Genomic DNA, 26,003 nt, shown 5'->3' with positions numbered 1-26,003 from the left:
ACGTCATGTCATATAATATATTTTGATAAAAAAGACATGTCATCCCATTTATCGGATAATTATTAATAATTGCTAAAAAAAAGTTACTTTACAACTAAATCTACTCCTCCAAAATTTAACCTAAATTATTGAAGATCTACTCCTCCAAGCTCCAACTTGAATTTTTTATGGTATAATATGTATAATTGTAAATAATATGTTATTAATAATTTTTTATGGTATAAGATGTATATTTTTTATGGATAATTGTTAATAATATGTACAATTAATAATTTATATTTTTTTAATAAAAAAATGTATTGTTAATAACAAAAAAAAAATTGTGTATTAAAAATTTACATTAATTTTCAAAACAAATTTATTTTTTTACCTCATTTTGAGTTTAAAGGATAAAATAATCATTTTGCTCAAATTCTGTTAAGTTCTTAACGGTGGTAAACGAAAAGGTGGACGCCAAAACTCTTTTGTCAACTTAGGGTATACAAGTGATATAAGCGAAAAATATTGTAGCACGTTTGATACTGGTGTCATTTAAAGCTATATGGCTGATAATTTCCTTTTTTATAAATTCAAAAATAATCCAAGGTAAATAATTAAAAACTAACATAACATAAGCATTTTTTTAATTATAAACTAATGACAACTCAATTTTTTTTTCATCCATGCGAGTAGAGTTCGAACCGTGAACCCTTATTTCTATTCAAGAAAACTTTTAAACTAGACTAACTTACACCCTCCACAACCATGTCATAAATACTTCACACTATAAATAACCTACAATTGTTTCATGACAAACAAACTAATAATTAGCATACACTCACTTGAGAACTAAGGACAAAAGTAAAATTTTTTATGGCTTTTGCATTTGTCCTTATACCTTAGAATCAAATTTCAGAAAGCAACGGCTTGATCATTTAAAGGGCAACCTAAAGAAAGGAAAAGGAAAGAGGAAACTTAATCAATAAAAATATTTTTTATGAATTGATTTGTTATGAAAATCATCCTCAATTCTGCAGCTATGGGTTAGCCGTTAGCAAGTCACCGTTAGGAGAAGGCTGGGATAATAATCTCAGGATACAAGTTATTGGTAACAGACTGCATCTTGACACATGACGCTATACACTAACCATACTTGCTAATCAAATATCTCCTGGGCTTCAATTATACTGTGCTGACTGAAAAAAAAAAAAGAGAGAGAGAGAGAGAGCGAGACAAATTAGTCTATGAGATTAAATCATAAGATAATGTTCGATGAGAGGTTGCAACAAGTATGATAAATTACCAAAACCAATGTATGATGGCAAGCTAAAATGGAAACCTCAGAAAAAGATGGATAAAAATGAGCTTACTGATCATCTTTTGCAACCCGATAATATTTCTCTGCGTGTTGTCGTTGACCAATTAGTTGAGCGAAACGCTCATCATGAGTAATCACAATTAGTTGAAAGTTCTCCTGGCCCTTTCTGTCCTCCATAATTCTGAAAGGAGGTAGACAACTAGATAGTTAAATGCAAAGCCTGATACTGATAAATAGAGGTGAAAATTTAACTGGTTCCATTCATACCTGTGGAGAGCTGCTGCAAGACTCTCAGCATTAGGACCATCCAAGTTCGTGGTTGGTTCATCTAATGCCAGTATTCCGCAGTTAAGGCAAAAAGTCTCAGCTAATGCCAACCGTATAATAAGGGAAGCAAGGACCTAAATGCAATCGATAAATTTTTTTACAATATAAACCAAAAATTTAAATAATTCTTAAAACCTGACATATAAAAATCTCTCTGTTTCTTGCAGGATGCATTTGAGGATTACTCACCTTTTGACCAGCACTACATCTTCCTCTCATTTCTAGCTCTGCATCTCCGGTCTGCATAAGAACCTGTAGAGAATACAATAGAATTGATAAAATACATTCGAAGTAATAGCAGCAATGAACAGCAAGAAGAAACAAATTGCTTCTATACCTTGTAACTATAAGAACGAGTCCCAGCACCTTCAGAGTCTGAGTGAATCCTAATGTAATCTATATCTTGCCCTCTGTATGTTTGCTGCCATAATTCTCTTATAATTTTATTTATTTCCTCCATTTTCATTGTGTGGAAGCGCATGAGTGCTCTAACGGAAACACCAAAATAGATCAGAAGAACAAAAAGTTCAAAATAATGTCAGAAGGAACCTGTGACTGCTGTAATGAAATACTTTAAACCCCTACTGATCAGAGGAAAAGATGGCAAAATGTAATAACCAGGACTTCCTACCTAGAACGGCAAAATGTAATAACCAGGACTTCCTACCTAGAACATCTTACTTCTTAACATTAATTGCATCACTTAAAAGGGTGAATAGAGGAAGTAAGACCCTATAAAGCTGGATGGTATCATGAATAAAGATGAGCTTATTTAAATAGCTTACTTGTCAAGTGCATTGTAGTATCTATCCAGGTCTTTGTTTGCCATCTCGGTTGTCTGCCACAAAATTCTACAAGTTAAATAACACTATGGAGCTAGAGATGACGGTGACAATCACTCAAGCAATTGTAAATTCTCCCACCTTAAGCTGGATTAGCTGGTCAAAGTGTCGTTTATCAATGTCCTTGTATTGTGCTTGTTTAAGATCAATTTTATTCCTTGAAATATTGGTCTGATAAACGGACATTGTCCCTTGGCACCTGTTTACCTGTTGAGGAGAAGGAAAACCACAATTTAGTTTTCTTTAAACATAAATATGACCTCAAAAGGAAGGTCTGACTTGAAATATTGCTAGGATAAAAAGTACTAGTGCAATTTAGACATAGCACAGATACAGCTCATTTATAAAAGTGTCTCACCTCTAGGTGATCCATTTAAAATTAACCCTAATATGCATGGATTATAATAAGCTCCTCCCTTTTTATTTGCACCCAAACACACATTATAATTGGTTGCAACAACTGACAGAAAAACCTTTACCGACATCACTTGGGATTTCAAGTGTACAATTAACCGTCTCCAATAACATGGAATGAATTGACTTGTTTTAAGCATGCACTTCAAGACATACTCTTCCTATCTTCAAGTCAAAAAACTCACCCAATTTTCTCCTTCCAGACGGTGAAATCAACTTGGACATATTTATATTGTACAGTTGACACAAGTTGGTCTTCAGTAGGAGAGAGGGCGGAAAAACAACACAAACTACCAATATTAATTGAAAAAAGATGACAAAAAGGAACTATTATTAAATAGAAAAGCAAGAAAAGAGAAAACAAATTATGAACAAATTACAGTTTCTCAAAACAGTTCATAAAACACTTCAACCCTGCAGAAAGTAGCTAGCAATTATCCCGTCAATATTACAAAAAAAATATATATATATATATAAAATGCATGTATGTATAACAATGGCAGTTAAACAAAAAGGTATAACATAGGAGATGTCTGAAGGGGCCATATATACCTCGGAAAGAAGTCTCTCCCTTTCTAGCAAGTGCTTTCCCAATTCAGTTTCAAATGTGGAAACCCCTCCAATCTTCAATACTCTTTCTTCAAGAGACTCAATCTCAGAAGCAAATTTATCTACTTTAGCTTTTGTTTCCCTGTAATTCAAGTTGTCTTCAATATTTCGTCTTATTTGATCTTGATTCCGCACTATGTCTTTGAATCGGTCCAGCTCAACTAAAATCTCATCTGTCCTGATTTTACAACTTTTAACTTCAGATTCCGACTGAGATTTCTTCTCTTGCAGTTCTTTAAACCTCTCATCTTTCCTCAAATCATAATACCTGACAGAACAAAATTGATGATTACAATTCATGGAATTGGAAAACTTCAAATATCAACCTTAGGTTCAAAGCATACTCTTTAATCTTAGAAGCAATTTTAAGCAGCATCTCAATTTCCTGTTGAAAGTTTATTTTCTGTTCGGCCTGCTCCTCATATTCACAATTAAGTTTGACTTTCAAATCATTGTAGTCACTCAGTAACTTCTCTTTCTCCTTGGATAGAGGGCCTGAAGCCTCTGCTAAGAGCTGAAAACCATTAGGAACATGCATTATTTTACAAACATAACAACCAAAAGGATAAAAAAATTGTTATCAAGGAAACAGCTGAAAGTATAACTCAAAAGTGCCAAAGTAAATAAATAAAGCATAAAACAGTTTTTCATTGATTTTCTATTTTCCAAGCCACTTGATTTTTACTCGTATATAACCAAGTTCTGTACTAGAACTACCCACCAAATATCTGGACATAAGATTACAGATTGAGAACTTCATAATGGCAGGGAAATATTTTCTCAACCTATCTTTTGAAAATCCTAGTGTTTTATGAACAAGCATACTGCAAGTTATCCAGATACAATCATCAGGCCATTTACTGACTCTTAACAACCTGTGCACGGTGCAGAAAAGACAAGCACTGGAATAATTGTTTATCAAGTCTGCTTAATTACAATCCTATGCCAACAGTATTCCAAACTGCCTATATAACACTTGGCACAAGACAACTTCAATGCATTGATGATGCTTCAACTTAATGCCAACACTGTGTCACCAACTGCTACTCCTAGACAGGTTCTTGAAAATGAACATTTAAAACTCCAGTGTGAACTGTTCATCAGTATAAGATGGCATGTCCTAAACCTAGTGGTAACTTCCCCAAGTAGATTTTCATACCCATTTTTTAATTTAATGCATCAATAAGCTATCACGACCTTTTTATGGTTGACCACTTTCTACTTTTTGATTGTCATAACCCCAATGCTTCAACGCACACCATGCAATCAAATAATATAAAACCACAAAAAGTAGTTCTTGGAAGAACAGACAACCTTCTCATCGAGATCAAGTTGACCTTTTTCTTCCATCAAATGCTCCAACTCTTCTTCAGCCTTCTTCACATCCCTCAATGTATTAGCTGCCTTAACTTTTTCCTCCCTTAGGGTGTGCCATCTTATCTGAATGTTTGACAAATCATTTTCCATGTACCTTTGCTCATCCCTTAACTTTTCTAGTTCATTCTGGAGATTATCCCTGCAGCCAGTGGAAAGAAAAATAGATCGAAAAAAAGAAAAAGCTTCAGCTAGATAAGATCTAAGAATTCAATGATAACCTGCAGGGTAATTAGCCTTCAAGATGATGGATATGCAGGACCACCGATGTAGTAATGTATGGAGAAGTAGCAAGAATTTAGAGCTTATGTGATTATATAATGTCGATTTCAGGAACATACCTTATTTGATTAAAAAAAAAATGCCTTAATTTAGTTTCCTTTTGGTTTTGTTTGGATCCACAAAGTAGGCCTCCATGAATTTCCTTTAAGCTGACATTTGATCTGACTTGAGAATGTAAAACACTAGATCTTCCATTTCTCTTCCTTTTACTCTCTTCTCCATACACGACAAACTTTGGTACTTTTTGAGAAGCCAATGGAGAAGTTTTATCAATCCAACTCACCAAGAGTCGTGTTTTTCTAAGCTAGGGTTAACGATTCAGAATCCTTTAGGGTTTTGCAATTGTTAAAAAAATTTCACTTTCCTTAGTAGTTTTCGTATTTAGGTTTTATCTTTCATATGAGGAAGTTGTTTTTCTAGGATTTTGAGTTCCCGTTTTGCCTAGGGTTTGGCAACTATTCTAGTTTTTTATATTCATGCAGACTTGAATGTTTATTTGAATGGAATAAGATTGTTCTCTCCTTAATTTCTTCTGTTGTTTCTCCCCTTTTCTGTTTGACTTCTCTCCCCGTGCTTCTGGTTTCTTCAGTTATCTCCCCCCTTTCCTCTACATTCCCTCCCACACACAACCACACCCCCCACCACAACTTTCCCTCTTTCTATCTATAGTTATCTTGTGGAACACTGGACACGTCCAAGAGATTAGCTTTTCTGGGTGGGCAGTAAACGAATGTACTCTATTTAAACAAAGCCTATATCAAAACTTTTTAAAGCTAAAAGCTAGAAAGGGATATACATTAAAGAAACTAATAACCAAGATCATAAATCAATCAAGTTAAGCACATACCATGAACCAACTAAGTTAACTGCATACCCAAATTCCTACAGCCCTGACAAATTCAAACAAACAATTGGTGTATAGTTTGAGTAACATACTTTGTGCTCAGAGAGCCACTCAGCTCCAGCTGGATTTCTTCCATAGTTCTAACACCTTGTCCTCGAGAGTCGAGCATATATTCCAAATCATCAACTTGCTTTTGCCACAATTGAATTTCTTGGAAGAGTCTGTCAGCTGTTTCAACAGGTTGTACCAAGACTTCAACTGATTCCTTATCAGCCTTAATTTGAGCTAAAACACCTAACACCTATAGGCAAAGCATTTAACACATTCTCAAAATCAGGTAATCCCATGCACATTGTAAAGTCCAACAGTCATACAAGATAGCAGTAAACAATAATTGAATGCATAGTAAGGATCTTTAAATTCATGGGGAACTTCTCATCTCCCCTTGGTACGAAAATGATGCCAAGATTGTAGAACATCTGCAAGACATGAAACATAGAGAATGAAAGAGAATAAATAACGGAAGGAAAGAGCCATGTCATTCTTCTACGTATTTGTTGATCTTGAATGTTTTTCCATTACATGCTCAACTGCTAAGAACATAATCCACCGGATAGAGTACAACATCAATCCCTTTTTGGTTGCGACACACATGTTATTATCATTCTGTTAGCCAATAGACAGCAAATCATTTTCTATTCGCCGGATCTGTGCTACTGGAGTAGCAGTTACTCTTGTGCTTATCTAGCCTACACAGCCCTAGAAATTCACATCACAGTCAGCAATCTCCCTAAACATCTATGAATTGTTGTAAACCAAGTCCAAATCTCTAGATACATGTCATGTTGATTATATTCCTCAAACTGGTTCCTAATTTGAATAGTTTTAACTGATAATTCCTCTAATATGATTCTACTCTCAACTTTTCATCAACCGTATATCATTAAGAAATTATTAGAGCTTAAATACTATTTAGATGTTTACCTAAGGGCTTAAACTTTTAGGTCAAGCAGTAACTTAACGTGGGGCAGAGCTAGTTCGAACAAGTGGTCTAGTGTTTGAGACCCTTTATTGTTAATTAACTAAAATGTAAAATATTTGAGTTCGTGTTTGTGTTAGAAAGAGTCTTCATGAGGAACCCCTAAGTGCTGTTTTGTCCAAGCTTTAATCTACTAACTTTTTTATTTTTATTAAAATTTACATCATTCATATTATAAAAAAAAAATGGATGTCGTTTTGTCTAAGCTTTAGGCTGGTAACTTTTTTCTCCCCTCTCTTTTCTTTATTAATAAAATTTACATTGTTCATATTATTTAGGGAAAAAGAAAAAAAGCTGTGTCGCTTTGTCTAAGCTTTAAGCTAGTGACCCTTTTCTGCCCTCTCCTTTCTCTTAATAAAATTTAAATCATCGTATTGTTATAAAAAATAAAAAAATAAAAAGTTAGAGGTGGTTGTGTTTAGTTCATGTGCAAGGACATGTGAGGGATGAAGTTTTGTGTCAAATAGCAACTTAGCACCCATAACATTGACTTTTAAGGCAATAGAATTTCTTAATACACGCTGAAGATAAACCTTCGGACAATAACTTTTTTTTTTTTTGTTTTGGGGGGGGGGGGGGCTAAATTAGAACCTCAGGACAAGTTTTGAAACCAAAATTTCTGGCTTAATAGCCTAATATCTTGTTGAAGCCCATTTGAGCACTTAGGATTCTCTGATGATCTCAATTGCATCATGCCAGGATGAAAGGCGAACTTCCTTTCATGCTAAACAAAACCAGGTTTAAGCCAAGACCTCCTTGTACATAGAGTGAATTTAGGTATCATAAACCCCAGACTCTTATTTATTTTGATTGGAATTCGGACTTTGAATACGCTTTAAAATCCTAACAACTTTCAGCCCAAGAAAATCATGTATATGATTCTCATAAATTCCGAGAAAAAAACTTTGAAAATCCCTTGACTAACTAAGATCTGAAAACCAAAATAGGAACCCCAAAGAACTAGAGTCTCATATAGAGCTGAGAAAAAAAAAAAGAAAAAAAAAAAGAGGAAGAAGGCAATGACAAACTTCTAAAGGAATCAAATCACAAACTGATGTAACTTTAAATTAATTATTTTGATAGGAAACTAAGAAAGATAACATTATTTGAAGAAAAATAAGATATGCAAAAATAAACAAAAAGATGAAAAGGGTGGGGAAGCCATCTATAGAATACCCATCCATGAACTCCAACAAGTATCCATCCTTCCCCTACCCAAAGATATTTTCTCCAATGGATGTTGCATGTGAATCCAACAAAATAAACAAGCGACATACAAAATTGATATGACAAACAGTCAAGTAGATATCTATTTTCAGTGCAGCAAGCATCAAAAGTTAGTTAATGAAAACCTATGCACAAGGTTACCTGGTAAACAAGATGGCCAAAGCAACTTTCTGAGGCTCATCACTGTTAGAAAGATGCTAACATTTATTTGCCTAGATTCAGTTTGAGGAACACAAGTATACAATCAAGAAAAAACAATTATTTTATACAGAGTCAAAACGTAAATCATTATGTTCCACACATTCTAAAATGCAGTCTTCCTCAATATAGAATTTGATACGTGTTATGACCTTTTTTCTTCTGTGTTTATAGGAAACAGTTTAAATGCTTTTCATCCAACATGTTGAACAATATAAAACTTCATACTAATACACAATGCAGTCACCGCTCAGAGCAATGTATAAATTGAATTTTCTATACAATATTAGAGTAGAAAACTGGTGCTGCGTAAGGATCCTCCCAGAACCCTCCTTTTGGTTTAATTACATGGGAAGATGTGCCATCGCTTATACTTTTCAAAAATGCAGTGTACGGTCAGCTGAAAAAATTACAAGAATCTTTGATTTATTTATTTATTTTTTGGACAAGAATTCAAGAAAGTGTGCAATTTTGTTAATAAAGGGAAAAAGCAAGGAGATTATATATGGACTAGGTCCACAAAGAACAAAAAGTTGGTGAGGGAAACCAATCTGTACCCCAAAAAACTATACATGAACAAAAAGAACACCCATTCCTCCAATAATCCAAAAAGATATAATATATGTGAAAAATTAAAATATTTTTCAATTGCAGATGAAAACACTGAATTGGGTAAAAACTTGAGAATCACAAATCTAAAGCACTTGTAATAAGAAATGAGAAATATCTAAAAAGGAAATGTAAAGAACTCCTACTTACATCATCAAAAGCTTGAGACTTCTGATCCAGCTCTTCCGTAAGCTCATGCAAGTTTTTCTCAGCAACAGGGATTGTTTCCTTGCTAAGTTTAACATATTCTTCATAAACCATGCGGAGCTTGTCCAACTGCTGAAAGTAAGAATCAGCATTTGAGGACTCCAGAGACAACACTTTCATGTGCTCAGCTGAACTTGCTGCCTTTACTCTTTGCTGTAATTTATGAGAAAATATCAGCAATCTTGGTGTACCTCTAAAAGAAGCTCATATAATCTCTTCCGGCAGAGTTAATGGACATCCAATGAAAAACCAAATATCAAGAAGTAATAAAAGTATGTGCTATAAGTTGATGCATAACCTACTTTAAAGATTTAACCATGAATTATACCAACCTTCTTAACAAATTCATCTTCCTCCTCAGCAGAGAAAGGACGTTCACAGCAAGGGCAGACATGATGAGCACGGGCAACTCTTTCAAAAGGATCAAACATTTGCCGCATACCATCTGCAATATTGTATTTACTGCATATAATGCACCAGGCATAGCATTAGCACCTTCATAACCACAAAATAGCACATTTCACCTTAGCCATTTATACCTTTTCTGAACATCTCTTTTCTCCTTAGCTGAGTCCAAGACTTTTTGATAAGTATCAATGCTGAAAATTTGCTGATTCAAGGACTCAAGTTTGGATTCAATAAATCTCTTCTTAGCTGCATTAAATCAGAAGAAATAAAATTATTAAGTACTAAGGAGTAATTGAGCAAACAATTATATTCTTTACTTTGGGGAAAGTGGGGGGAAAAGTGAAATCCATTGCTAATATAAATAAAGTCAGAACAGTACTGGTTCTCAATATATATAAATTTGGTTCTTAGAAGCAAAAATAGTAACACATCAAATCCTTGTTAATCAAGTTGTGAATTCTATGTAAACAACCCTAGGGTTGTTCTGTTGCACCCAAGACCAAGCCATATAACTGATGTGCATCAGTTTTGAAGCTCTCACAAGGAAAGGCTTGAAATGTAAGAAAGCTAGAATACTCAATTATAAATTTATTAAGCTCTGGGATGATACTTACAGTCCACATCCTTGCGATGTTTGGACAGGTTATCAGTCACTTCTTGTATTTTCATCTGCAACATATTTACCTCCTTATCAGCTTCACGAGATTTTGAGCTCAAGTCATCAAACTCTGTCAGAAGAGCCCTGCACCAGCAAAAGTACCAATCCCAAGGACAGCTCAAAAAGTGATTGAAAGAAGTAAGGATCAAACCAAGCTAAAGTGTGTGAAAAAAAAAAATAAATAAATAATTTTGTCACCTCTAACTTCTAAAGCCAACAAAATCCCTACAGAATGCTGATGTCAGATGAAAATTTGAAACAGGGAACATGTATCACTAATCCAAATTATGGCATAATGAATCCAGAAAAAAAAAAAAAAAAGCAATGCTATGTTTCAACAGAGAGTTTCAAATTTCTTACCAAAGTTTAGGACTTGCCAACATTTAAGGCCCAAACAAGCAGAAACATTCTGACAGCTAACAATTCCTAGTATGTTTAGTTGGATTAAGCTTGTGAAACAGAAAAGAATGAATTTTCCAGCTCAACTATATGCAGCAGATTTCCAACGACCACAAACTTTATTTGAAATAAGATGACTTAGTGCAAATCTCAGGCCTTAACTCACTTCATCCTGCACAGTTTTTCCCCTTATAAGAAGTGTAATGCTTTATTAATATCCTATGCATCTAAATTTTAGAAGCTACTGCTTGTAATTCTATCCTGCATTGTTCCTTCCAAGCACCTCTCCAAAGTGATTAAGTGCATGTTTGGGATTGTGGTGGATTGCCAAAAAGGTGAATTATTTGATAATCTAGTTCCATATTATGTTTGGGTCATCAAATTATTGTGTAGAACATGGTTTATTTGGATTGTTCTTTTTTACCCTAACACTAACAATAATTGAATAAGTGATTATCCAACATAACTAATAGGTTCGAGTTTAAAATAAAAAATAAAAACCTTAGACGGTAAGAGTAGTTTTCATTTGATTGATCACTGTAAAGGCAATAAACAACAACCTTAGGGCTTGAGTAATTTCTTTTTTCAAATCCCTGTCAAGAGGAAGCCTCCCTTTAAGCACATCTCTGATTTTATCCTTGTATTCATCAATTCTGGGTACAATAAAAAAAGGAAAAAAAAAAAAAAAGCTTCAACAAACGAAAGAAGGACGAAATAAAAAAAATAAAAATAAAAAGAAAGAGAAAAGATGAGCTAACAAAACAGAAAATATAGAGTTACATCTTTTTGTGTTTCTTCTTGTGATTCTCCAATTCCGCCTTCTTCAAAGCCAGTTTCACTCTGTCTTCAGAATCACCAGCCAGTACGTCTTTCTCTCGATTAAGTGCTTTAATTTTTTGATCCATGGCAAACAGCTCACTCTGTTTTTGGCGTATGTTTATTTCAAACTCTCTTTCAGCAAGCTGATTAGTCTTTCGCTCAACCTCTATTCGCTGTCAAAATATGCGAGCATATAAAGAGAAGCATTACATGCCCGTAGCTTGGTGTTAGCTGCTAAAATAAAAGTTATCATTTGCAAGCAAGAAAAATAAGCACGCAAACTTACCATCTTATTCTCTCTTTCATCAATGTGAGAAAGATTGAGATTAGAGATTTGAAGTTCAAATGAGTCACGTTCATTTTCCTTCTCCTTGATGTGTTTCAAAATGCCTGCCTGCAAGAACTCAAAATTTTAGAACCACACACCCTGAGCCTTGAGATTTTTATGTAACAAGTATTTTTAAAACGCCACCTTAATTTCCATTTTAGCTTGTTTTTGAGCCTCAATATTCTTCCAACGATCATTGGCATCCAAGTAGCTATCCCATGCCATTTTAAGCGCTAGTTCATCCGATTTCTGAAACAATCAATGCTCTTCATTATAGCTATAATCAAGCTAATATATGTCAAAGCTAGACAAGATTCCTGAGGTGAATTAATTTAAAAAGGTAAATATTTTAAACTCTAATAATTCATAATATATGTGCATCTATTGTAAATGAGTGATGAAAAAATCTAGCTATAGAAATGACAAAAGCCACCTTTTTATCTTCCAAGTCCCTTTCAAGATCACTTAATCTTGATCTAATGCGATTTATGAAGTTCAAAGCAGCTTCATTGCTGAAGGGGGCATTTGGGAGAGACCCTAAATTATGCCTTGCAAATAATTTTTGAATGGTCGAATCTCTTTCGTTCATTCGTGACATGTGAGCCTAAAGGCAAAAGGAACAAAGCAAGCTGACATCAGTCTAAATGAATTGGACAAGTTTTACAATATCATATGTAATTAATTCTATTAATATTACTCCAGCTTCAGACAGAAGGTTGGTGATCTCGGCTGTGTAAGCGTCTATATTCTGCTCAAGAAATTTAATTTTCGTATCCATATCATTCTTTTCCCTCTCTAGCTTGCTAATGTCACTCTCACGCTTCGCAACTATCCCTTCAAAATTGTTTTTCCAATTCTTCAATTCTTCATCAGTATCTGACAAAAAGAAAACAGATATTATGTTGCTAACCATTAAACTTTATAATAGTAATTTTATACAAACAGCATGTACATGGGTCCCTACAGAAATATCAGTAAAGACTTGGTAAAGAACACAAACACAAATAAAACATAAACTAAAATATGTGTATATGGGAAATATAGTGAAAGTTATATTATGATGTGCATTGATAAACCTTCAATTTCTTCAGCAAGGGCTGCATACTGTTTCTGTTGCTGCTCAAACAAAGTGCTTCTTCTAGCAGTCATGGTTGATATCTGGTCCTGCATTTTCCGCAAATCCTTTAGTGTTAGTTCAGTATGATGAATTTTATCATCAATGTCTTGGATGCTTTTTTCCAACTCCTGCATTTGATTTTTTAAAGCTTCAGTCTTTTCTTGATCTTGAGAAATGCTTTCACGAAGCTGCATAAAAAATCAACATCACATCATAAAATGCTCAATTTAAGTTCATCAAAACAAAAAATAGACTAAAGGACAAACAAAGCAACTGGGAAGATACATAGATATATAGGCAGCAAGGAGAAAAGGAGAGAAAAATAGCAGGAAAATGCAACTGAATAAGAAAAGAAACAAAAAGATTATCAGCAATGCTGGAGCAAAATGAAAGCATATAAATCTTGAAGTAATAAAATAAAACATTATAAGGACCTATAATGTAAAAAGATGATATAAAGCATTCTAAAGAACTTCCGAGCTTTGTTATTGATACGGACTTGGAAAAAAAGAAAGATAATCTCCAGAGGAAGACGTGGATAAAGGAAGCTCAAGGAAATCAGCAGTAATATTAGTTTAAGGAATATCATAATACGTTAATCATGCAGTAAATCTTTTAAAGGAACTCTGCTCAGTGAAATTATAACAATCCCAAGGGCTAAGAATTAAAAACTAGTAATGGCAAATACAGTTAGGCTTTAATGAACTTGAAGAGCAAATCGCTAAATCTTTGACTTGGCATTAGCCAAGCCTATGGCTGTGGCATACCTACAATTGAGAACAAAGACTACAGTACCCACAACTGACTGACACCAAGTACTAAGGATCTCCAACCCTTCAACAATAGAAAGAGCAGAAAAATGTTTAAACAGAGTAATTTGCACTTAGGTCATCGGTGCCTTTGTTCAAATTACACTAGAAATTTGTCGAAATAATCAATTAAGTCACTCACATCCACAAGGTTTACCAAACAAGTCTCTTAACCAGTTTGACCATTAGTGTTGGGTTAAAGAAATTTGAAATGACTAGATTACCCTTTCATAAGTGAAAAGGCTGATTTACCCCCCCCCCCCCCCCCAAAAAAAAAAAAATGGAATCTTAGCAATGCAATCTTCATCCATGATTGCTGCAGAAGAATCTTGTCAATAGCCCATCCTCATGCGTTAGCATTTTTCAAAAATTTAATACAGCAATGCATGCTATATGATACAAACTCGAAATTATTTGGTCAGTCTTAACTTCTGTGCAAACTATATAATAAAAGCCCCAATTAGCCACTGTTTTGCTTAATCTGCAATGCATGCCTCAAAAGTTTATGAAACAATGAGATAATACATTCCACCAGAAGCAATTCCCATCACATCAAACAAAGCCATAAAAAATTATAAATATATCTACTTGTTTACTTTGGCTCACTGATTTCATTCAGTCTCGTACCAAAGTTGTGTCATCAGTATCGGCTTTACCCCTTATTATCACATCAGCACAAAAAGAATTGGGGGGAAAAAACATTATGATCGTCCACAGTAATAGTAAACACAATTTTTATAATTTCACGATGATATTGGTGATTTCCATTATGTTACAGAAAGGACAATAAAAAACTTTTAAAACAAAAAAAAAACGTAAATTTCTTAAATTCATAGAAATTGTAAAGTGAGCACCTACTTTAATAGAAGAAGAGATAAGGAGACAAGAGTGATCAACCGGACAAATATTTTTGACAGTGATCACGTTATTGTCATTGGGAGGCATTTGTGTTGGCCTCCATAAAATATCTCCCACACCATTTGATTCTACAAAAACTGTTCCTTTTTCAAGACAAAATAATGCCAACCAAGTCTTGTAAGTTCTGGTTGGTTCAACAACTGAAACCTCTTGGTGTACAAGAGGTATGGGATTTGAATCCCTCCCAAAGGGTTTACATTTATGTAATACTGAAAAAAGGAATTCTTTTCAAAGGAAAAAAAAAAGAAAAAAGAAAAGATCCTCCAAGTCTCTCTTCACAGAAACAATATCATCTAATTCAAGTTCTTTATAACTGAAACAATAATGGTGAATAACTTATCGCAATGTCAACAGTGGATAAAAGCCAAGAGTTAAAAAAAAAAGTGAAAATAATACTGCTTGAGATAAACTTCACTCTTTCTTTTCTTTTCTTTTCTTTTATTTATTTATTTATTCTTTTTCAATTGAAAAGCAAAACTTCAAAACAATAGTTACATTTAACAGCCTTGTACTGTCTATCACTTGTCTCAAGATGCAAACCAACCATCAAGAAACTCAATTATCATGTTAGATAGTATGATGAGCAAATAGAGGATCGACAAATTACAACACAATCAAAGAAGTGGGAATGAATAGAAAAAGAGTAAAAATAAAAGAAAACCTTATAAGCAGCATCTTTCAAAGTCTGAAGATTCTCTAATTTTAGCTTGTATGTCTTTATCTCTTGAGCCTGATCCTTATGAAGTTTCTTTATGACTTCCAAAGCCTTTGTGTATCTGTATTGCATATAGCCATGTATATATTGTCATCAGCAGTTTATTAGAAGAAAAATAATGGTAAGCTAAAAACAAACGACTGCAGTGCAAAGAAAAACAATAAATAGCAGAGATGAATGGCGTGTCAGAGACCATTCATTACATGTACCATTTTATTCAAAACAGAAAAATAGGCAAGATAACTGTAAGAGATTTAACTTTAGGATGGGTACTTTGTTGATATGTGTAAAAGCCCAAATAAACCAAGACAATTTAACTGATTACTACACAAACAATACTCAGAACTACACAAATATCGTATTGCATGCATTCTGTCTCCCGCAGACAGTCTTCTTGTTTCATATGATGCAAAGCATGCGAGTGAACAATTTTGTGGTTCTCTATTTACCAACCAAACACAGCATCTTTCCCGTAACATGCTGAACAATGAAGCCTGCCTTTATCTAATAGATGAAATTCCCTTGGGGGTTTTGTCTAAAGAAGCATTTCTCTTCCACAGAGGTAATTCTTCCAAAGGTGATAACTTTTTTACATGTAGCACAACCAATGCATAATAGTGAATATCTATGATAATCACATGCACTCAGGCAGGGGTGACGGCAAAGAGAGCATCTCTTACTGTCTTATGTGAAAGTGTGAATGAAAAGATGGCATAGATAACTTTTATATTTAGGATCAACCATAGGCATGCCTAATATAACAATTTATGGATACCACACATTCTACACCATGTAGTGGTTTGATTAAATATATCTTAATCTGTTTTAGTTTGCTCCAAATCTATAAGCAGAAACCAAAAATTGAACTGAAACCAGACCATATCAAACCTGCAGATTTGATGGTTTGTTCCAATTGGTTTCATGGCCGTTTTGCCGGCACCACTGTAATGGTGTGCCTTGCTAAATTTTATAGGTGTATTGGTTAATATACAAGGTCCGTTTCCATGGTCGAGGGAGATAAGTCAAGATCGTTCAGAAACTATTTTCGTTTTATTCTCTTCCTAATTAGAACACAGCTGTAACAAATATAATTTGCAACTATCTTTTGGTGGATTTGACTGCCAACTCAACCATCTAATTGATCCTCTAACCACCCTAGATGTTCAAGTATAAGCAATTATGCAAACATGAATAAAAGTTCCACATAGATGTAAATATATATCAAACTATACACTTTTATCCTTTGAATAAGGGGGAAGGGTTGGGGGTGGGAAAGAAAAAAATAAAAAAGAACTAGCAAATGAGATACCGGGTTGCAGAAAAGATATCATCGAATTTCTTCTTCAATGTCGAAGGATCTTGCAATGGCCAATTTGCTTCATCTTGGTGTACAAATATAACATTTTCTAGAATAGCTTTTGAGACCCCCATTAGAGCCGGTACTTCCCGGTCCATGTCTGCACATCTATAACTAAGACAAACTTTCTGCAGTTCAACAACCAAAAAGAATGAATGAAATTGGAATAAATATAGATTTATAAACTATACTTGCACCATATAAAGGTGACAATAATATAGCAGAAACAACAATTATTCATTCTTTCAAAAAAAATTTTAAAACAGAATCCTCAATTTCGAGAGAAGTGCATACCTCAGAACACACAAAAAGGAGAGACAAATACATCTTGCTCATAATTTTCTTTTTATTTTCAGAAAAATAATAATTAGTCTATCTAAGTTTCTTTTTCTCTGCTAAACAGTAAGAATTTGATAAGATTTAGTTCCAACTATGATAAAATCTCTAAGAACACTTCTTCATTATGCATTTTCAGCTTTTTTGCCGTCGTTTCATCATTTTATATTGCACAATTAGACTCAATCCAGGCACTAGACACTGAAGATGATTGAATTGGACCATGATAAATCAAAATGCAGTCTTGGACCCTACATCATATCTTCGGAAACAGACCACGATAAATAAATGAATAAATTCACACCATTTGAACCTGCAATGGTCTATTTGACTGACCCCTTGACAAAATAAAATGTGAGGCCAACATCTGGTCCACAATATCTATTTTCCATACAAATATAACAAGTACATATAAGGAAAATTTAATAACTGCATAATTTAATCAAAATATATTGTCTTTTTCCATTGACATTTGTTTCAAAGCTATAAGGAGTCACATACAAATCCGCATCCCTCTGTACTTCTTCTAGTCAATAAAGCATTGATTCCTTAATAGAACCAAAATCCTGTAAAGTTCATTTGTCCCAAAAAAACAAAAAAGCAAACTAAATTGAAGACATACATCTAAATTACAAGATCCTGTATCTGAATACATTTTTCGAAACTTCATAAGACAACCATATGTTTTCTAAAACGCATACATGTTAAGGAGTTTTATTTGTATTCTATACTTTTTTTTTTCAAGCAATAAATTGTACAAGAGATTTCTTTCTGAAATCTCTTCATTGAGCCACTTCTCAAGACCAACCTGAATCACTAAATATCAACTTAGTAGTTTCCATCAACTGGAAGCTCAGAAACACAGACAACATATAAGGCCTCCAGTGGCAAACATTCAAATTTTAATTACCATAACATACAAGCATGATCTTACAGTGATAATAAAGCCAATAGGAACACCTGAATTTTCATGCCATACAACAGATTGGTCATGCTTGGGTGAAAATCCAAAATTTTTAGCTATCAAATATGAAACCAGGAAGTAAGAACAATATAATGTTGAAGTCTTCACAAGTAATATATCAAAATCATCTATACCCTACCTCTCCAGTGTGAGGATTTATTGTTTGAAGCACGCTCTCAATTGCTTTGTACTCCATCTTAGATGCCTTTTGTGTCAGTTGGAAGGACCTTATGCACACCACATCTTTACCTGCTGCTGTCTTAAACCGCAGCTTTATTTGTCCTTTTGTCTCTGTTTCCCCTGCAACCTACAATTTGCAAGTAAAAACCCACTTAAAAGAAATTTTTCATCTACGTAATCATGAATACAAGTGTAAAGTGAGAAATTCTGGAAATAAAAAATAAAAAAATAGATCCAGCACTAGGAATTCGCAAACAAGTCTCTAGTAATTCCACGGGGCTCACATTTTTCATCTACCTGGAAGTGTACAGATTTGACGACAAATAGCAGCAGCTAAGGTTCCTTTGCTCTAATTTCCAACATGTCAAACTCCTAGCTAATAATATAACCCATGCTATCATTCTTTTACATACTCCCGCAGAGTTAACACTTTGATTGAAGAATTCTCAATTTTTATAGTAGAAATAAGGTGGTAAATCCAAGGGTTATACTGATAATGGTATGGAGACTAATTCAAAATACTACGAAAACAACTGTCTAAGGGTCCGTTTGGCTTAGCTGTTGGGCTTCTATGGCTTTTAAGCCATGTTTGGTAAATACTTAACAGTCCTAGTTTTGAAGTTAAACCGATTTTAGCCTGCAAGTGTTTGATGTAAAATCTAAAATTATTTTCACTTTTTTTATCAAAATTATAATTCAAAAGCTATAGCCTTTAATATCACCACAACTGAGCCTTAAAAGCCATGAGACCAAACTACCAAACGAAGCCTGCGCCTAATAAAACTGTTCGGTTTAGCTTAGCTTATTTCGACTTTTTCCTTAAGTATACTCATCAATTTTCGTCGAACAAAGGGTTATTCAAGAAAATGAGATTCATATAACGAAAGAGTGAATGAAAGAGACCTTGGGATCGTGAATGAAACTGTGGCCGGACCTTGCATTGGGCGGCAACTCTCCAGTGCAAGACAGCTTCAAGCACTCTATAATTGTCTGCAAACAAAAAAAGAAAAAAGCATTCAGCAGATTCCATTAATCAGATATATACAAAAATAACAAATGAACAAATAAAGTGAAGCGTCGAGATGGAGAAATTAATCAATCAATTAATTACGGTTTTGCCAGCACCGTTGGGGCCCACGATTAGGGTTAAGGGTCTGAAGAAGGTGATAACGTTTTTGTTTTCAGGGTCGAAGCTCCGGATTCCTTTTATCAGCATTTTATCAACCGTGCTCATCTTTTCTTTTCTTTTCCTTTTTTTTTTAATTTTGCAAACGATGTTTGGTTGATTAAACCAATCCTTCGATGATGAGATTCATGAAAAGTGTTTTCAGGAGTTAGAGAACATAAAGAACACAAGAAGGAAGAAGAAGAGAGGGAAAGGGGTTTTTGACTAGGAAGAGGGACACTGGCAAGTGACGAAGCACAGGGGTTTTAAAAATGAAAATAAAAGGAAAAATGGAAAATGAAAAAGGCGGGTTCAGTGCGGGCTGACTATGTTAATAAGAAAACAATCCAGCTTAAATTAACAGAAAAATGAAAGTGCGGCTACGTTGGAATTATTATAAAGTGGAGCATTTTTCGTCGCATACGATTGTAGTTATAATAATTTTTTTATTATTTATAATTTTAAGTATATAATTATGATTCGCATTCTATTTCACAGTAATTCTAAGATAGTCATATCCAAAATCAAAAGATATAAAACAGGCATATAAATTAGTCAAGGAAAATCTATAAAAATGGATCAAATTTTTGACTAATTTTTTAAAATAGCCCAAATCCTCTTTTCCTTACATTTCTAGTCCAAAAGTAAATTTTTTTACTATAATACCCTCGAATAGGTGTTAAATATCTCCAAGTACCATTTAAACAAATCTTTAGCAGAGATGGTAAAAAGATCTTCATGGGTACAGAGGCCTATTCTATTAAGATTAGATATCGAGTCTAATTTTATTTTTGTTTTTAAAAAAAAGGTGTGGGTATAATTTTTTATACCATTTAGGAGAGTAGAGTACGAGTATAAAACATTATGAGTGTATTTGGCACATTGTATTGTATTATAATATATTATATTATTTTAATATAAGGGTATTGTATTATGTTGGATTGCATTAGTACTATATTATAATAATATTGTACAACGTTTGGTACTAAACTGTACTGAATTAATTTTTAATTATACTATATTTGATGTTGTATTGTAATATATTAATTTCTTTAGTGATTAATTTAAATAATATTTAGAAAATAATATTATTACTACTAAAAATATTAAATATAGAAGTCTTAAATTTTAGAAATTTAATACAAATGTATTATGTAAACATAATGATATTTGTTGTCTATCTCTAAAAGTGAAATATTACTTTATCAGTATATTTTCACAACCCACGAATTCGATATATTATTGCTTTAAAAAATATAAAAAATTAAATATTTTTGAACAAATAAAAAATAATATATAAAATTGGCGAAAATAAGTTTATCAAAAGTAAAACAATAAACTTTAACAATTAAAAGAGAAAAAGAAAAAGAAAGCAAAAATAATAGCAAATTAGCAACGCTCAATTTTATTAATGAAGAATATACTGATAATTTTGCTGAAATCAATTGCAAACCTTTGGACTTCCGAGGGATTAATAATTATGATAGTAGCACATGTGCATGTGTGTGTATATATGACATAAATTCAACTTAGAAGAAAAGCATATGGATCATCTCTTGATCTGAACACTCCTGATCTTTTACAGATCTTGTGTCACTTATATTTAAGTGTTAGTGGTTGATTAAGATTTAAATATTTTTTCTTTTTAATTTATTACCCACCAATTATATTAATAAAATTTGCTCAGATGAAAATCAGATTAGGAGAAGATCCTCATCCAGAAGAAAAAGAAACATAATCTCTGATTTTGTAGATTTTGTTTGATGATTTAGGCAATGAATATCCAACACGGCGGCAATAAAGAAGCACGTGTGGCGCACGGCAAAGCAGACCTTGAATACATGCGGGGAAGGCGATGCAGATATGGATGCGCGCAGAGAAAGCATCATGCGACAAAGCTCCGGTGCGGATTCGTCGCCGAAATCAAGAAGTAGTGGCCTTCAAGGTAAGGTGTTGGAAAATAAAAAAGGCGCTTTGTGCTTTTTAAAACAATTTTCTTTTTTGTTATATTTATGCATACCCACTTAAACCCAACCCCTCACGGGATTGGTTAATGCGGGTTTCACCGCATAATTTTTTTGCGTTATGCGATGCAATGCGAGTTTGATTCACAGCCAAATGCAAGTACACATAAGTTTAATGCTGAACAGTACTTTTATACCCAGCAATCCTGGACATCAAGGGCGCGTTTGGTGTGCTGCATTGTATTGGACTGTATTGAATTATAATGGAATGCATTAAATAATACAGTATCATGTTTGGTAGAGTATGAACTGTATTATATATTTTTATTATTTAATAGTATTAAATAATACTAAATAGTTATTATTTATTTATATTTTTAAATAAATATTATATGAATTTAATAAATATTTTAATATTTAAGTTAGTTTATTATTTAAGTTTATTAATAAAAATATAATTATATGCAGTGGATTTCAACATCTTTTCTTATTTATTAGTTAAACATAAATTAATGTGTTAAAGAAATATAATATTTGATTTGTATTGAATCTAATAGCTAATATTAAATAATAGTTAAAATAGAAAAGGACATGTGCAATTTAGACACGCAGGGGGAGGCGAGTCTTATTTGCATATCGATTGCCGAACAATCTTTTCAAACCAGTGTAATTATTTTTTGCAGCCAAACGCAGGTCTGAATTTATATTACAATACATAACCTCATAGACCCGCCCGCCAAACATACCCCAAATGCGCCCTATAATCCATACACATTCACTAAATCCATTTGACAGTTGATTTTTTTTTTAATTTTTAAATAATTAAAATTAATAACTAAATCAAATAAATAATTTTTTAAGTTGATGAATAACTGCTATTAGGAGCATTTTGTTGACAAGAATTTTGAAGAAGTACATTTAATATTAGCAAGTCGAAGTAGCATCTACTATGGCTATGTTTGGCTGCTGGGATAAAGGTAGGATAAGACTAATTTTCAGGACTAAAAATATTAATCCCATCCATAGCCATGTTTGGCTGTAAAGATTAAAAAATAAACGCAATTTTTTATCCCATAATCTTGGGATTATCAATCCCCTTTTTTAGGTGGGTTTATCTTGGATAAAAAATCTAGTGAATCTATAATCCTCTCTTCTCTTTCATCAAGCCGAAAGCAAACCCAATTACAATTACTCTCAAACAAATGCAGAGCACGCACATCTTCCTTCCTCAACAAATCTTGATTCTCCAAAAATTGGTTTAGATGATCTGAGCAACAATCAAAGGTACTCAAAATATTATTTAAATTGATTCTTATTTTCCAATTAAATTGGGGCTTCAAGTACGGATCTTAAACTTGACTTTTTTTCCCTTTTTCTTTTATTGTTGGCTTGGTTGCAGGAATTGAAAACTCACCTTTCTCCTTCAATTAGTAAGTGAATCTATATGCTTTCCCTACTTAAATCTTAATTATTTTGCTTACTTTTTCCAAACTTACAGTAATATTCCTTTAATTTTTGCATTGCCAATATATATTGTTTAGACGTTGGTGGGTTTTTATTATTTTTCTCCCTCATAACAGTTTTGTTTCATTTGGACCTTATTATTATCAATTGTGCGTTACTTTATTCTCTTCAATTTATTTTAATTAACTGAATTATGAAGACATGTCATTTGCCTAATTTTATTCTAGTATGTCAAGTGCACCGTCCAATTTGTGCTTGATTATGAAAATCAATTATTTTATTTTTACAATGCTTATTTTTTCATTATTCTCATTTATTCCCATTATTCTTTATCTTATTTCACTGTGAATGTACATTTTCTTTTTAATACATGAATTATTATTCTTATATAGGGATGGATGGTGTAACTACTAATCAAAATAATGAAAAGGATAAAAAGGGGTCAAGACGTGCATGGACAAAAGAAGAAGAGGAAGCTTTGCTGAATATATTGGAGGAAATGGTAGCACGCGGATTTCATGCTGATTGTGGGCAACTAAAACCAGGTGCTAATAGGCATATTGAAGAACAATTGGCAAAGTTACTTCCTAATGCTGGCCTAAAAGCTAGCCCACATGTGGAATCAAAAATGAAAAAATTGAAGAACAACTATGGAGTAGTGTTTGATATGCCTAACACTAGTGGCTTTGGTTGGAATGATGAAAAACAGTGTGTTGAAGTTGATAGTGATGAGGCATGGCAATCCTATATGCAGGTGAATTTTTTATTTTTCTAGTGACCTTTAATAAGAAATTTTTTTTTTCTAGTGACCATTTTAAATTAACAGAATTCTTTTTTTTTCCTTTATTTTAGCACCATAAGAATGCTGAAGGGTGGAGGAACAAACCATTTCCTATATATGAGAGGCTTGCATATATTTTTTGAAAAGATCGTGCTACTGGGAAAGGAGCTAAAACTCCTATTGACATGATAGAGAATGAAAATGAAAACAATCTTGAAGCTGAGTCTGAGATTGGTGAAGGATTATCTCCCATGTCAATGGACCAAGGTCAAACAAAATCATCTAAAAGGAAGCGAGCTACATCAACTGATCTATTGGTTGGAAGCTTGGAAAAAATTGCATGCGTATTTCAGGACGTGATGGAAAAGTCAAATCAAAATGTGAATAATCTTGTTGGTAAGCTATCAAATGAAAGTACTAATTCACAAGTTGTTGCTGACATGTTGATAAAAATGAACCTTTCACTACATCAAAGAGTTAGGGTGCAAAAGATGTTGCTGAAACAACCAGAACATGCAGAAATATTTAGGACGATGCAAAATGATGAAGAAAGAAAGGAGTTTCTTGAAGAACTTATCTTAGGTGGGTACGATGATTGATTAAGGGTGGTATTTTGGGATCCTTTTTGTACAAAAGATTAACCGTATATGGTAGGTTTATGAATGTGATGATGACATATTTTTTGTAACTGATCATATGAATTATATTTTGTTTGTGGGTGATTCTAAATTGTTTTTAACAAATGATAGCCACCGTTTTTTTGTAAGTATTTAACCACATATTAAAGTGGCTTAATGATGATCATGTATGATGTATCAAATACTTTATAAATAGTTGTTTTGTTGTTGTCTTATGTAATTAAATATAGTATATCAAAAATTGTATCTTATTTAGATTGAATTGTTGCTCTATAGTTTGTGAATTTTATATTTTTTGATAATGTTATATATTGGAGGTACTGGTTATATAGGTTGCTACATATTGAGATGTGGAATATTATTGAATCAGGTGCTGTATTTTTATTATTATTATTGATTTCATTTATAGAAGGCAGAATTTTATTCAAAAGTTATTGTCAAAATTTAAGCATATGACATTTCACTTAATTTTCCTATTATTTTTATTATCCAGTCCTGTAAAATGCCAAACATAGGATAACACTATTATAATCCTATCCGACATGCACCAAACAAAAGACAGTACTATATTTAATCCGGTGTAATCCAATATAATCCTAAAAGCTAATCCAATCCAATCTTGTCTTCTAAACGTAGTCTATGTGTCTTAGTCTGAAGTAGAACCCACATTTTTTTAGTTATTTACTTGGAAGTTATTTTTTTCAAAATTTAAAACCATTCTGTGTTCCAAACTATTTAGCCACTTATCACATTATTATTCTAATTATTTGACAATATTTATACTTTTCTCTTATTTAAATAGATTTAATATCTCTCTTTAATGATACATTGATTAAGATTGAGCTTAACAATTACCAAATTATAATAAGTATTTACCTAAAATTGAAAATGAAATATTTTAAAATATTGTGCTACATGTTCATTGTTGTGAAAATTTTAATATACTCGCAAGCGCACGAATCTAGGAATAGAATAATGGTAACGAGGTCGATCCCACAGGGATTGTTATAAATTAAAAAGTCTAATTTAAATCTAGAATTAATATTAATTCTAACCTAGTTGAGCAAATTGAGTTTTTAAGAAAATTAAACCAATTAAACTAAGGAAGCAATTAAAATAAAGGAGAATTCAATAAGATAAGAATTACCAAGGTTTCAGAATCCACCACTATTCAACTAGTAATTATCTAATTATTAATTAATCCCCAATTTTAGAGTGACAACTCGAAATCAATCTATGTCATCTCATGGATATAACAATTAAGCCCAAGTAATTAAATCTAATGTAGGTTCTTTTTCTGCTTAATAATATGACATCTAAGAATCTCATGTAAACATATTGAATAACAAAGAGTCAAAGTTTCCTAAGCACTCCATGTAAACAATTTAATGAAAGACATAAAATCAAAGATAATCATGTATAAACTTTATAGATCCAAGCATAGAATTAATCGAATATTAATCCTAACAATCAATAATGCATGGCAGAATTGATGAAAAGATTTTATTAACATCCAATTAATCATGTGAAATAAAAACCATAATCATCAAAGAACATATATAGGGAATTAATTAAATAAAAAGATAATTATTTTATTGAATAGGGTTTCATCCTTAACCTCAGTGTAAGAAAATTAGCTAGACATACTTGAATTGGGAGCAACAAAATAAATAAATTCAGCCATGGGGAAGCCGAATTGCTGCAAATTTTCTTC

The 26,003-nt window shown here is 32.8% G+C and overlaps 2 protein-coding genes across 4 annotated transcripts; one reads left to right on the top strand and one right to left on the bottom strand.

The window, feature by feature from the left end:
* Positions 1 to 954: 954 nt before the first annotated feature.
* On the bottom strand, positions 955 to 19,777 carry LOC102616752 (DNA repair protein RAD50). Of its 3 annotated transcripts, none has more exons than XM_006492475.4 (27): positions 19,389 to 19,775; positions 19,181 to 19,267; positions 18,237 to 18,404; positions 16,750 to 16,925; positions 15,387 to 15,501; positions 12,958 to 13,186; positions 12,579 to 12,757; positions 12,315 to 12,485; positions 12,026 to 12,130; positions 11,840 to 11,947; positions 11,515 to 11,726; positions 11,295 to 11,387; positions 10,292 to 10,419; positions 9,809 to 9,923; positions 9,602 to 9,731; positions 9,213 to 9,422; positions 6,082 to 6,290; positions 4,804 to 5,005; positions 3,834 to 4,003; positions 3,433 to 3,757; positions 2,548 to 2,673; positions 2,410 to 2,462; positions 1,962 to 2,112; positions 1,814 to 1,876; positions 1,565 to 1,698; positions 1,350 to 1,478; positions 955 to 1,175 (listed from the first exon to the last, which is right to left on the bottom strand). In XM_006492475.4, exons 1-27 carry the CDS (start codon positions 19,509 to 19,511, stop codon positions 1,136 to 1,138), a joined length of 3,951 nt encoding a protein of 1,316 aa, XP_006492538.2. In that variant the 5' UTR covers positions 19,512 to 19,775; the 3' UTR covers positions 955 to 1,135. The 3 variants fall into 3 exon arrangements, 2 of the variants coding, with proteins under 2 accessions (XP_006492538.2, XP_052289532.1); XM_052433572.1 differs by having other exon boundaries at positions 19,403 to 19,775; XR_008051688.1 differs by lacking the exons at positions 955 to 1,175; positions 1,350 to 1,478; positions 1,565 to 1,698; positions 1,814 to 1,876; positions 1,962 to 2,112 and adding an exon at positions 2,116 to 2,243 and having other exon boundaries at positions 2,289 to 2,462; positions 19,389 to 19,777.
* A 3,035-nt stretch (positions 19,778 to 22,812) lies between these two features.
* Positions 22,813 to 24,376, top strand: LOC127900039 (uncharacterized). Its single transcript, XM_052434409.1, has 3 exons — positions 22,813 to 22,836; positions 23,263 to 23,624; positions 23,723 to 24,376. The coding sequence occupies exons 2-3, from the start codon at positions 23,265 to 23,267 to the stop codon at positions 23,792 to 23,794; spliced, it is 432 nt and encodes a 143-aa protein (XP_052290369.1). The 5' UTR covers positions 22,813 to 22,836; positions 23,263 to 23,264; the 3' UTR covers positions 23,795 to 24,376.
* The last annotated feature ends 1,627 nt before the right edge of the window (positions 24,377 to 26,003 follow it).

The sequence above is a fragment of the Citrus sinensis genome, chromosome 9, assembly GCF_022201045.2.
Source record: "Citrus sinensis cultivar Valencia sweet orange chromosome 9, DVS_A1.0, whole genome shotgun sequence".
NCBI lineage: Eukaryota > Viridiplantae > Streptophyta > Magnoliopsida > Sapindales > Rutaceae > Citrus > Citrus sinensis.
This window is presented reverse-complemented; position numbering and strand designations above follow the sequence as displayed.

What these genes read in the sequence shown, in the direction of transcription:
- LOC127900039 (XM_052434409.1), top strand. Translation starts at nt 23,265, where the DNA reads ATGGATGGTGTAACTACTAATCAAAATAATGAAAAGGATAAAAAGGGG. An exon ending in CATGGCAATCCTATATGCAG is followed by an intron (nt 23,625 to 23,722) that starts GTGAATTTTTTA and finishes CCTTTATTTTAG; the next exon opens with CACCATAAGAATGCTGAAGG.
- LOC102616752 (XM_006492475.4), bottom strand. Translation starts at nt 19,511, where the DNA reads ATGAGCACGGTTGATAAAATGCTGATAAAAGGAATCCGGAGCTTCGAC. An exon ending in AGTCTCAAGCTTTTGATGAT is followed by an intron (nt 6,291 to 9,212) that starts GTAAGTAGGAGT and finishes CTTTGCCTATAG; the next exon opens with GTGTTAGGTGTTTTAGCTCA. An exon ending in GATGTAGTGCTGGTCAAAAG is followed by an intron (nt 1,699 to 1,813) that starts GTGAGTAATCCT and finishes GATTGCATTTAG; the next exon opens with GTCCTTGCTTCCCTTATTAT.